The following is a 13,570-nucleotide window of genomic DNA, read 5'->3' as shown; positions in this document are numbered from 1 at the left end:
ATTTTAGCAAAAATAGGTCATAAAATCATTCTAATACACTCTAAAACATTTGCAGCTTTTTAGAAATTGTCAATGGGGTCTTTTGTTGGATGTGGCTGTCACTAGCTAAATGAGGTACCCATCTGAGTCAGGACTTGACATAAGCAAGCCCCATCAAAGGCTTCCATGGCTTTGCCAGTGAAATTGATGGTCACTAGGTCGTTAGCACCCAGCATTCGGTTGCAGCTGGGAGGTGGCTGGGGGAACTGCCTGTGCTCCACGCCAGCTTCGCCCCTGGTGCCCCTGGACTCAGAAGTCCTGCATGTTAGCCCCACTGACTGTGTCCCAACATCCCCTGCCCTGCAGCCTGTGTCACTTCCACAAACCCTGGGCTGCTACTGACAACAGTCAGGCACCAGACACATTCGTATTGCTGGGGTGGCAGCTGCCTTCTGGGTCTGCTCAGCTGCCACGGGGCGGGGAGGTGGGAACCCACATCTGTTCCAGAACTGTGAGGAGGTCTGATATCCACCTCTGTAGTTGCTGTTGGGCTGAGTGTTATTAAGATAGATTTTCCTTAGCAACATATAAGAAATGTTTTGCTATTCTAACAATTGGGCTTCATACACATTGGGTGATGAACAGCCCTGCTTAGACTCTGACGAAAGTGCTGGGGTGGAGAGAATTGGTCATACTCTGGATATATTTTGAAGGCAGAGCCAAGGATATTACTAAAGGAAGGCATGGAAGGCATGGAAGAGGCATCAAGGATGACTTGCTGGTGTTGGCCTGAGTGACGGGAAGAAAGACTGGACGGAGGGGCAGGCTTTGTGAGTAGGAATGAAACATTTGGTTTTACACACAATAAGTTTTAACTGCTTATTCAATATCCAAGTGGAGCTTCAAGTACGTGTTTGATCTATGAGTCTGGAGTTCAAAGGAATGGATAGAACTTTTTCAGGAATGATTAACTCAATAACCTGATAAACAATTTCCATTCACCTGGTTAGAATCATGAGTCTTTTGTTTAAGATAGGATTGGAACATATTTACGATTACCTGTCTATTTCAATGTTCATAAATAGAATAAAAGAAACACAAACCCAAAAATCTATGTGAAAGGTTACACAATAGCTCAGCTTTCTGATGTTTAGGTGTATGAAATATTAAGAATAAAGCCACACATAGCTTAGTAACCTAGTACTTCTCTCTACTCACTCATTCCTTCCTTAAAGAGGCAGGAGCTAAAAATGGTTAAATCAAGATTTGATGGAAAATCTCATATTAGCAAATGAGATAAATGCTAAATCTACATATGCCAGGCCTGAATTGAAATATTAATGGGAAGGGAGTATAGTTTTTAGATGGGAGGTGGGAGACTCAAAGAAAATAAGTTTATAGGATTTTCATATTTCAGGCTGAAAAACCAAGAGGACATTTTAAAGCCATAAATAAAATCAAAACAAAGCAAAAAAAAAAAAAAAAAGGGAATTCTGTTGGCAATAGATCTCAGAGAGAGGAATCTCAGAGGTGAGTGGTATCATTGTTTGACATCTCTTTCACATGCCTCTAAAAATGTTTTTTCTTGAGTTTTAACTTGGCATGATTTTGTGAAAGAGGAATCACAAAACTACAGTGAGTACAAAGAAAATGTTTTAATAAAATATTATTTTATATATTATTTCCCTGTGGGGGCTCCTAAGAAGTGAGAAGTTGGAGGAAGTGACTGTCACTGTTGGGAACCCAGTCCTAAATGAGACAGGAGCTAGCTTTTGTCCAAAGACTCCTTGTCCAGTTCTGCTCAACAGGCTGCATATGGTGGACCAGGAAACCTCTGGAAGTCATTATGAAGGACCAAGTGAATGAACTGAATCCAATTAGAAACACATTGACCTAAGCAGTCTCTGCCTGAGGCTTCCTACCAGGTGTGGTATCATAGAGAAAGGAGAGGTTTGATATGCAAAAGGTGTTAACATCATTTGGGTTCTCCCTCCTATTCTGTTTGCATTCCTAGAGAGTAAACAATAGAAACAGATCTCCGGTTTCACTAACTAAGCATTTCAAACAGACTCATTCCTTGGCCAAATTTTGCATTAAATATCTATTACTATTAATGTAATTCTTGTGTTTCAAATGGAAATAAACGAGCGCACACCACTTCCTATACATAATTTAAGCATATCACTGCCAATTTTGCATGTAGGAAACAAGTATAAGCCATGAATCCTTCACTTTGTGCATTATTGTTTATTACTATAGAAAGTGCTGTTGCTTGAATATGAATATCATTTAGTGTAATAAAATATAGAAGGACAAATTGTTGTGTTCCAGCTCTGGTTTGGCCTGACAGTGCTAGGCATAAACCATCCAAACTTGATAAAAGACTGTCTTGGAGTATCTTGCTGTCATGACTCTGATGTGTTCTGATTTCCTTCTGGAGTCATAAACTGCACCTTGGGCACAATAAGGGAAGAGTTGTTCCTTCGGATAGAGTTATTCCTCCTCATGGAATTGTTTCTTCGCATGGAATTGCGCTTCCTCAGAGAATTTTGATGGGACAGTTCACTCTTTTGGAGAGTCTGAATAAGGATGGAAGGCTTCTCATCCAGCTCTCGGGCACTGCACCGAGGAGCAGCTACTTTAACAGTGTTGCCAAATTTGGAGTAATCCACAGAATACACTCCTTCCTCCTCGGTCACGATGGACACAAAGCGGTGGCCCCACTGGATCTCCTCAGCAATGTAGGAGGTTCGTGCTTGTGTGGTGATGCCAGTAGTTTCAACCACTCCTTCCAGGATGACTATGACCTCCAGGTCTTGGTTGGCCAGGTCAGTGGCTGAAATCTCATACAGGGGGCTGCGCTTGTCAATCACGTGGCAGATGATCAAAGGGGCCACCAGAAAAATGTTATTGCTCTCAATGGGGTTATCGACAGGGATATCCAGTTGGTGAATAGGCACCACCTCCCCTTCCGGCGTAGTTGTTTTCTTGACCACCTGGATGCGCACTGAGGCACTAATGATCATGCTTTTCCTCAGATCGCCCACTCGGAACATGAAGCACAGCTTGCCATTTCGGACGGCAATCACAGCATGGCGGCTGAAAATCAAAGTTTCTGCCCTTCTGTGAGCCTGAGCTGTTTTCATGAAAATGCAGCCTAACATGACTGCGTTGATGATCAGACCCACAATGTTCTGGAGAATCAAAACTGTGATGGCCAGAGGGCATTCCTCTGTCATCATTCTCCCTCCAAATCCAATGGTCACTTGAACCTCAATGGAGAAGAGAAAAGCAGAGGTGAAGGACCTGGAAGGAGTGACATCAGAAAACAACAGCATCAGGTCAAACTGTGAATAATGAAATGACATGCCAACCTGAACTTTTCATTTTCTTCCTCCAAAGATTATGAAATGCTTTCGGAAAGACTGGCTAACTTAACTTGGAATGCCCTCTCTCTCTGTTGCTCTCTCACTCTCTCGCTCTTTCTCCCCCATGCATCTGCCTCCAGACTTCTGGGATCCCATTCTATTAATGTTGTCTAAGTCATGGGCCTAATTGTGTGAAAGCCTTCGTACAATAAATATACATACTTATATTTTTAGGTACATTTTACTTTGTCTAATACTTTACTTTCACAAAAGCATAATTTACTTAGTAAAACTTTCTAACAGGTAGATGTTTCTTATTTATTGCATATCTATGTTTAAGAGGCCTGAGTCATATGGAAGGTACTGAGTAATGAGTGAACCTTTTATTATTTATAATCTCTAAAATCATATGCATTAGCTAACACTGATTTTGCACCTTATATAGAGAAAGCAGAGTGCTAAAAAGTGGTATAAAACACGTCATTCCAAAATACTAGTATTTTTAATTAAAAAATAATGTTTTTCCACTTGAAAAGAACTGTTTCTTATCTCATTTTGTTCTTTAAGTGCTCAAGAGAATCTGGGGCTACTAAAGGCAGAATTAGAGGCAGAGATTAGTAAATGACTCCATCATTATCATGTACAGGCACACCTTGCTTTATTGTACTTCACAGATACCGTAATTTTTTACAAATTGAAGGTGTGTGGCAAGCTGTATCCAGCAAGTCTATGAGATCCAAGTTTCCAAGAGCACATGCTCACCTTTGTGTCTCTGTGTTACATTTTGGTGATTCTCACGATACTTCAAACTATTTCATTATTGTATCTGTTATTGTGATCTGATCTTTGATGTTACTATGGTAATTGGTTTGGGGCACCAGGAACCATGCCCATATAAGATGGCGATCTTAATCAATAAATGTTGTGTGTTCTCACTGCTCCACAAGCCAGCTATGCCCTGTCTTTCTCTCAGTTTGGGCCTCCCTATTTCCTAAGAAACAACGATATTGAACTTAGGCCAATTAATAACCCTTAGGCCAATTAATAACCCTATCGTGATGTCCAAGTGTTCAAGTGAAAGGAAAAGTCGCACTTGTCTCACTTTAAATCAAAAGCTAGAAATGATTAAGCTTAGTGAGGAACGCATGTTCGAAGCCAAGACAGGCTAAAAGCTAGGCCTCTGGCACCAAATGGTTAGCCAAGTTGTGAATGCAAAGAAAAAATGCTGGAAGAAAATCAAAAGAGCTATTCAGGGAACACACAAATGATAAGAAAGCAAAACAGCCTTATTGCTGATATGGAGAAAGTTTGAGCGGTCTGGATAGAAGACCAAACCAGCTACAACATTCCTTTTAACCAAAGCCTAATTCAGAGCAAGAATCTCTCTTCAATTTTATGAAGGGTGAGAAAGATGAGAAAGCTGCAGAAGAAAATTTGAAGCTAGCAAACGTTGCTTCGTGAGGTTTAAGGACAGAAGCTTCCTCCATAACATAAAAGTGCAAAGTCAAGCTGCAAGTACTAATGTAGAAGCAACGGCAAGCGATTCAAAAGATTCAGCTAAAATATAATAATTGATGAAAGTGGCTACACTAAACAACATACTTTCAATGAAGATGAAACCGCTTTCTATTGGAAGAAGATATTACCTAGGACTTTCACAGTTAGAGAAAAAAAGTCAATGTTTGGCTTTAAAGCTCCAAATCACAGGCTGACTCTTGCTAAGGGCCAATGCAGCTGGTGAGTTTAAGTTGACATCATTGCTCATTTACCATTTTGAAAATCCTAGGGCCCTTAAGAATAATATACTAAATCAACTCTGCCTGTCCTTTATAAATGGAACAACAATGCCTAGATGGCAGTACATCTGTTTACAGCAGGGTTTACTGCATATTTTAAATCAACCATTGAGACCAACTGCTTGGAAAAAAAGGGATTCCTTTCAAAATCTTACTGCTAATTGACAATGGGCCTAGTCACCCGAGAGGTTTGATAGAGATGTCAAGGAGGTGAATGTTGTTTTCACACTTTCTGACACAACATCCATCCTGTGGTCCATGGATCAAGAAGTCGTTTTGACTTTCAAGTCTTAATATTTAAGAAATACATTTTGTAAGGCTATCGGTGCCATAGACAGTGCTTCTGCTGATGGATCTAGGCAAAGTAAATTGAAAACTTTCTGGAAAGAATTCACCATTTCAGATGCCATTAAGAACATTCATGATTTATGGGAGGAGGTCCAATATCAACATGAACAGGAGTTTGGCAGAAGTTGACTCCAACCCTCATGGATGACTTTGAGTTGTTCAAGAATTCAGGAGAGGAAGGAACTGTGGATGTAGAAATAGTAAGAGAACTAGAATTAGCAATGGAGCCTGAACATGTATGACTGAATTGTTGCAATCTCATGATAAAACTTGAATGGATGAAGAGTTGCTTCTCGTGGATGAGCAAAGAAAGTGGTTTCTTGAAATGGAATCTACTCCTGGTGAGGATACTGTTACCATTATTGAAATGACAACAAAGGATTTAGAAGGTACATCAACTTAGTTGATATAGCAGTAGCAGTAGCAGTAGCAAGCCCTGAGAGGATTGGCTACAGTTTTGAAAGAAGTTCTACTGTTTTTACTGGGGGTAAAATGCTATCAAACAGCATTGCATGCTACAGAGAACTCTCTCATGAAAGGAAGAGTCAATCAATATGGCAAACTTCATTTTTGTCTTATTTTAAAAAATTGCCACAGCCACTCCAGCCTTCAACCATCACCCTGATCAGTCAGTAGCCATCAACATCAAGGCAAGACCTTCCATCAGCAAAAAGATTATGACTTACTGAAGGCTCAGATAATTATCATGTTTTAGCATTAAATTATTTTTTAAATTATATATTTTTTTAGACATAATGCTATTGCACATTTAGTAAACTATAGTATAATGTAAACATAACTTTTATGTGCACTGGGAAACAAAAGAATTTGTGTGGCTCATTTTACTGTGGGAATTTGGAATCAAAACTGCAATAGCCCAATGTATACCTGTAATTCATATGAACTTGAATCCTCTCAATTTGGCCTAGTCCCTCGGAACAAAGTAAAGGAAGGGGGCCAACAAGTGTCAGGATTTTGTTGGGAAGCTTTTTCAAATTATACATATCTGAGTAAATTACTCCATATCTGAGTAAACAGCCATTGATTTGGGAGGTTCATGCTGGACCTGGTGAAGATTCTCAAAAAGCTCTCAGGTGATTCTGATTTATCCCCCTGGCTGAGAACTATAACATTTGGTTATTATTAATTTATTCACTTAACTACCTATCCAGTGCTGCCATGGCTTCTTCATAGAAACAATCTTTCTCCATCCTCTATTTCTAACTTATCTAATTTTATAGAAGACAAGCCCTGCATCAGCCATCTGTCAAGGTATTATCTATTTATTAATGCCACGGGCAATGAGCAAGTGAAATGTTTAAACATTTGAGTAGTTAGTATACACAGTGCACTTTGGTAGGAAACCACGAGGGGTAAGCAAGAATACACAAATTACTCTTTTGATTAACTTTTAAGTGGAGTAAGAAAGTTCCTTTTTTTCTCTTTTGTTGCTTAAATGAATAATGGAAAACTGCAGCAATTGCTTTTTGCACTAGCAACACATAGCAAGATATATAGTGTGGTCCAAAAACATGGCAAAGAGTAGGAATGGACCCCAGAGGACGTGCACAGATACAACATTGATTTCTGATAATGCCTCCATGCTTCAGGGAGCAGTGTGCTGATGAATGTCCCAAATGTTTTGTTTTAATGGCTTGAGAGACTATTCATGTGCCATATTTTGTACATCGTTTATGAAAGAATTTAATTGTAAACATTATAAATGGTGCAAGACCCAGCCTTTTATTGACACCTGCCATGCTAAGCAATCTCAAGAGATAAAAGTGGTTAGCTACTCCTTTGTTCCGTTACAGAGAAAGCTATGCTGAATACTAATGAGAAAGAGGAAATACGTTGGACTATTTTCTGACTCATTAAAAAATCATCTACACGAAGGAGAAAGTGAGTCACCCTAAAATGCAAATGGTCAAACATGATTTGGAAATACTGCTGAATATCCATTTTAAAAAGTTGTTTCCAATTTTGATGTTATGGCTGGACATTGAACTTATGAAGGGAAAGGACATGCAAAGAACTAGAATTATTATTAGTCGTCTTTTAAGTTTCCATTGGGAGGTAATAAGGATTTTTCTGTTTCTGTATTTTAGTGAAACATTTTTTATTATGTACGGTTTGTTATGATTAAACTATGTTGAGATTAAAGTATAAATAGAACCATAAAATTAAAATAAAATCAATAAGAATAGAACAACCTTAAAAGATGTCAAATAATTTTAAGAAGTGCAATTTAAAATGCTAAAATTGTTATGCTGATAAAATCAACTTTGTCCCATTGTATTTTTGACACCATATCTCACAGTTGTCTTAATGTTCACACCAGCAGGAATGTTTCAGGGAAATGAATATGCTTCAGAACACATCTTATTTGAAAAATACTAGGTACCAGTAAATAGCTTTTAATAACCAGTGCAGCCTGTAAAATTCCTTCAAAAAAACTATTAAAGGATATCACTTTTGATGATATATATTTAATAAATTGCTCAATAACTTTTTATTCACAAAACTATATTTGTCTTGTGAATAAAATCTGTCATTTATTAATATTTTCAAGGTTTATTATCATTTCTTTTGTCTCTTTTTATCAGTACCCACTATATCATTTAGTAGATTTATTAAACATTTAATTTGATATGAAAATGATTCACCAATCAGTGCCAAGTTTCTTAAAGAGAAATATTATAGATGATATTTGAACTTCAAATATCTATTAAACATTTCCATAGCTATTTTAAGTATTTCGTTTCCTTTATATCTGGTGTACTGATGATCACCTATGTTTTTCACCTACATTTTCTTTGAGACAAAAAAGTTTGAGAAAAGAAAGTATCCACTTAATGGTGAAAGCAAGGGATCAATTCAATATCCTTTCGCTCCTCAAAATTCCACCTGAAATCTGTGATCTCTGCACACTAATGCTGCCTTCCCTCCTTGAAGGGCTGACATTGCAGTTGCTTAGTAAATGGAAGGGTGGACAAGTTCACAGTCTGGGGTCTGCTGCTTGTAGTGATATGCCAGCTTCATAAGTTTACAGGGTCATTAAATGTCTTATTCTTTACAGTTTCCTGGCAGTATGGTGATTTTTCAAGTTTCTTTGCTTTGCACATTATGTGACTTTAGAACGTTATTCAGAAAATGTTCTGGAAAATTTTCCAGTATTATTCCACTATTGTTTCACTTCAGAGTAAATATTTTTGCAATTGACATAAATTATCTGTCTTCCAACAAAACAATTTAAGAAACAAATCACCTCAACTAAATGTTCTTAGGGCATGTGACAGCATGACAGGGGAATCACTGAAATCAAATTCATTTTACCTATATTTGAAATACTTACAATATAAAAGAAAGAAGCCAGAGTTAGGGCACCTGAGAACTGTCTTGTTCCTATTCTATTAAAACTCTGAAAGACCACAACATTCAGTTGCTTCCACATAATCCCTTCCACAAAACCTTTGGATTAATTTCCATTAAAAATTAATACTTTCTAGTTCTGAATCTTAGCATAACTTTTAACTTCTGGATACAAAGAAATCAGCTATGTTAAGATAATCTTGATGAAGACAGGCTTATATTTATTTGTCATTTCATTTTTAGTAGATTTTTAATCTAGGACACTTCCACCCACCCCGTGTCTTCCCATTTTTCTTACTATTTCTGAAAATGTCATGGGTAAACGAAGTCTTGGAAAAATGTCACTAGCATTTGCACAATATTTTTTATTGATCAGAGATATTTACTTGTGGACACTGGAACTATGGACAGCAGCTTTTTCATACAGAAAACTGTGTGCTCCTTTGGAGTAAGTCACTCTGTGGAATCCTTTGAACTACCATTTTTTCATAACTGGTATAATATTTTCAAGGCTTAGCCCAAAAGACTGAAGCTCCACATTTGCAGACTTCATCCATAAAGCCTGATTTAAAAAGATGTTTAACGTATTAGGTTTTGTTCTTTATTTTGCTTTTTTGTTTCTGAAGGTTCTAAAACAAACCCTTTATTTCACTTTCAACAAAATAAACAGAATGGTAAGAGAAAGGGCATTTTGATATTTTTCCTATACTGCTTTCAACTCCTGTCGCATCCCACTGCCTTCTTACCTGACATTAGTCACACACACAGTGGAATCCAAAGCACTTTTCTCCATTCCACTTTTCTCCATGTAAGCATAGATGTCCCCGTGGGCAAAGGCCACCAGCCACCACATGATAGCGAAGAGCAGCCAGCTGCAGAGGAAGGACATGGTAAAGATGACCAGCGTGTGGCGCCATTTCAGGTCCACCAAGGTGGTGAAGATGTCCTGCAGGAAGCGTCCTTGCTCACGGATGTTCTTGTGGGCCAGGTTGCAGGCCCCGCTCTTGGCGATGAAGCGCGCTTTCGGGAGGCGGTCGCGAATGCGCGGCTTGCGCAGGTTCTCCGCCGCGATGCGAGCCAGCACATACTCCTCGGGGATGATGCTCTTTCTGGCCAACATCGTCCTGTCACCATAGCCGGCCTATGCACCTGCCTCGGATCTGGCTCTCCTTGCCGTCCTCCTGCACAGGGGAAACGTTGATTAAAAAACTTAAACAAACTCCACATCCTCGCCTATTAGTCCTTGCATTGAGGGATATGTCTATACATCTGACGTGTAAAATCAAAGGTTTAGATTTTATTAACCCAAACATGAATCTAGTTTGTGCTCGAGTTCTGGGATCCCAGATAAATTAATTGGTCTTAATCAGAACTGTTTCAATTTTTCTTATCATTCTGAACACATATGGGCAACAGCCTTAGTTAAACAAAACCAGGAGCCTCCTGTAAACAGCAGCTCAAAGATAATTCTCTGCTATTAACCGCGTCTGTAGATTAATGCAAGGATACAAGCACGTGGCGTCGATTATGAAAATTAAGGCCAGCTCGATCTACTCATTGAAGTGTTTCGATGATGTAGCGTTATGAAAGAGGAGAAAGTCTTCCTGCCTTATTTTTAGAAGTAAGCAAAGGCAAGGCCACGGCCCTTTGCGCAGTATAAATAAATGTTCAATGTAATCTGACAAAATAATAATAAGCGATGTGCTATGGAACGTAAAAATGATGAATTATTTTAAATTTGAAGGAAGTCTGAGTTGCCTTTTAAAAAGCCGACAAAAAAGTTTCCTATGGAACTCATAATATTATAAATTGAAAACTTTTCTTTTACAACGAAGGGATCAAACGTACAAGCCGCAGGGAAAACCCGGACAGCAAGCAGCCTGCGGGCTGCGGTCGAGTTAAGCAGGGAGTGTGCCCCGAAAAGTCCATCCAGCTCTGTAAACCGCCGCAGTGTTTTGCATTTTAAATCATTTGCGGGGACGCGGGCAGCACCCCCCCCCTCCCCGGGAGGAGCGCGGAAACTTACAGAGTCCGGGCCGCGGGCGCGGCGGCGCCTCCTCGCGCACCCCTGGCGCCCGCCGGCAGGTCGCTCGCTCCGCCATCCCTGCGCGCGGGGGCCGGAGGGACAGATCCGGGGGCTGCTCGTCCTGGGGGAAGAGTTACAATAATAAAAGGTGCAATTGAATCTACACGCGGGGTGGGCTGGAGGAAGGGGGATGGGTGGAGATCTTCCCCTCCCCCTGCTCAGCTCAACTCCCTCGGCCGCGGCCGTGGGCGGAGGAGGGGATGGGGACGGGGACGGTGGGGGGGGCGCGCGGGATGCGCCACAAATGAGCCTCCCAGTTTGGGCTTTGACGCGCGTCAGACCTCGGAGGCCGCGGCTGTCGCGGGGTGGGGGCCGGCGGGGACGGGGCGGGGGCGCGTCCCGGGGAGAGGGAGGGGCGGCCGGGGCGGGGCGGGCCCGGGAGGCAGCTCTTTCCCAGTAGCCGCGACCCCCCTGCTGCCAGCGTGCCACACGAGCCTTTAAAAGGCTCTCTGCTCAGGGGAGAGAATTTGGAGAGTCCAAGTTCACTGACGTAAAGAGATTTATTTATTTTTTTTATTTTTGTTTTATTTTGTAACGTGAGTAGATAAACGGGCTACTTCAGATTGGATAAAACCAGAGGTCAGAAGATATTCTTCCCGGGCGTTCAAGCTGTGCGCAGACACAGTTTCATTTACATGAAATTTCCGTCTATTGGGGACGGTACAGGTGGAAGATGTTGTAAAACTCACTATAGGAAACTATGTCTTCACCAGCCAAAGCAGATTCTCGGGAAATTAAACACACACATACACAGACACACCTCAAAACAACGACCAAAAAAAAAAAAAAGAAAAGAAAAGAAAAGAAAAGAAAAGAAAGAAAGATGAAAGAAAGGAAAGATAGAAAGGAAAGCGAAGGAAGGAAGGGAGGGAAAGAAAGAGAAAAAGAAAGAAAGAGAGAGAGAGAGAGAGACAGGAGGGAGGGAGGGAAGAAGGAAGGAAGGGAGGGAAAGAAAAGAAAGGAAGGAAGGAAGGAAAGAAGGAAAAAAGGAAGAGAGGAAGGAAGGAAGGAAAGAAGGAAAAAAAGGAAGAGAGGAAGGAAGGAAGGAAAGAGAGAAAGAAAGAAAGAAAGAAAGAAAGAAAGAAAGAAAAAAGAAAAAAAAGAAACCACTCGCAGTAGTCTCTTTCAATGAAGAAATTTTACCCCAAACGGACCTCTGTCAACACTTTAGCACTGAAATGATTATTCGGTCTTCAGTAATTGGTTGCTTTCTGAAATGTTGCAGCTTCTTCCTCTTGTCTAGATTGTCTGAATGATAAAACAGTAATTGCGCACAAGAAAGGCCGTACAGTAAATATCTATAGCTTTTTGAAAAGAAGCCAGCAAAGACAAATGTGCTTTCTCCCACAGGTCAAGCCTCCTGATTTTGGCACTTGCGTTAATGGAAACTTTAATTCTTGGAAATTTCATCTATTTTCCAAGACTCTCAGGGTCTAAAGTGTATGGAGCATAAACAATGTGTTCATTTAATTACCAAAAGACCTAAAATTAGTCTTTGATGAAGGCAAACGAAGAACAACTTTTTCCCCTTGTGGTTAGATCTGCGTAACCCCTTCCAGCCTGCAGATGTTGTTGTGTTAGCCGTAGTTGTCCTCCCTGTTGGCATTAATTCTGAGTAATTTATGTAGTAGTTTTACCACAAGTGTGGGGGATCAATTTGTATAGTCAATCCCCTTCACTGTTCTATTTTACAATTGTGTTTGGTATACAAATTATTGTTCATTATTTTAGCTTGGGGAACATTCACTGAACACTTATTGTGTGAATTTTTTCAGATTTATATATCTACAGATATATAAATATATCATAGTTGCTGCTCTTAAGAGACATGTGTCAAGACAAGACATTGATATCATAAACTCTAATGCAGCAAGGGTGTGATTAGGTGGGAGAGGAAATACAACGAAATGCCCTGGGAAATCACACTAGAGGTATTTAACACTAGGAGGGTAAGGAAAGCTTGATGGATTATTTGGCATCTGATCTTGTCTTTGAAATATTAGATATATTTGGGGTATACAGAAAAGCAAAGAAAAGACATTTCGCAGAGAGGGAACAGCATGAACAAAGTTAAGGAGTATTGATAAGAGGGGGCCATGTTTTAGGAACAGAAGCTAATTTGATCAGCATTGTAGTAAAGTCGCCAAGATAGCAGGATTGGACACCTGAGGCCAAAGCTCCCTGCCTGGGCAGCCTCTTTCACCAGGATTCTCAGCACTTGATGAGTTATTTGTGCACTTGTCCCCGTCCTTCCTGTCCCGCCTCCCTTAAATTGAGGACTGCTAGAGAGGGCTATGACGTGTTCATCTTAGTAGCAAGCATCTAGCACGATTCAAATTACAGAGGTGCTCAAAAATACTTTTGAATCAATGAGCGAAAAACATGAGGTTGATAAAGCATGTTGGGGCCTTGAAAAAAAATGCATAAATAGCCTTAAATGCTCAACAAAGGAGTCTGGAGAGTCTTCATCAGGTAGTGGTAAGCTGTGGAAAGATTTTTCATCAGAGAACAACACAATAAGAGCCTGTTTTAGGAGGATTAATCAGGAAGCAGAGGACACAACGGCTTTAGGATTGCATTTCTAAGTAGAGTTCCTTCAAGCTCCAAAATTCTGTGATTAG

The 13,570-nt window shown here is 40.1% G+C and overlaps 1 protein-coding gene across 2 annotated transcripts; it reads right to left on the bottom strand.

Annotated features, from left to right (window-relative positions):
- Positions 1-2,206: 2,206 nt before the first annotated feature.
- Positions 2,207-11,165, bottom strand: KCNJ8 (potassium inwardly rectifying channel subfamily J member 8). Of its 2 annotated transcripts, XM_045554218.1 has the most exons (3): positions 10,890-11,165; positions 9,610-10,044; positions 2,207-3,285 (listed from the first exon to the last, which is right to left on the bottom strand). In XM_045554218.1, exons 2-3 carry the CDS (start codon positions 9,981-9,983, stop codon positions 2,385-2,387), a joined length of 1,275 nt encoding a protein of 424 aa, XP_045410174.1. In that variant the 5' UTR covers positions 9,984-10,044; positions 10,890-11,165; the 3' UTR covers positions 2,207-2,384. The 2 variants fall into 2 exon arrangements, with proteins under 2 accessions (XP_045410174.1, XP_045410175.1); XM_045554219.1 differs by lacking the exon at positions 10,890-11,165 and having other exon boundaries at positions 9,610-10,205.
- Between the last annotated feature and the right edge of the window lie 2,405 nt (positions 11,166-13,570).

This window comes from Lemur catta, chromosome 6, assembly GCF_020740605.2.
Source record: "Lemur catta isolate mLemCat1 chromosome 6, mLemCat1.pri, whole genome shotgun sequence".
Taxonomy (NCBI): Eukaryota; Metazoa; Chordata; class Mammalia; order Primates; family Lemuridae; genus Lemur; species Lemur catta.
This window is presented reverse-complemented; position numbering and strand designations above follow the sequence as displayed.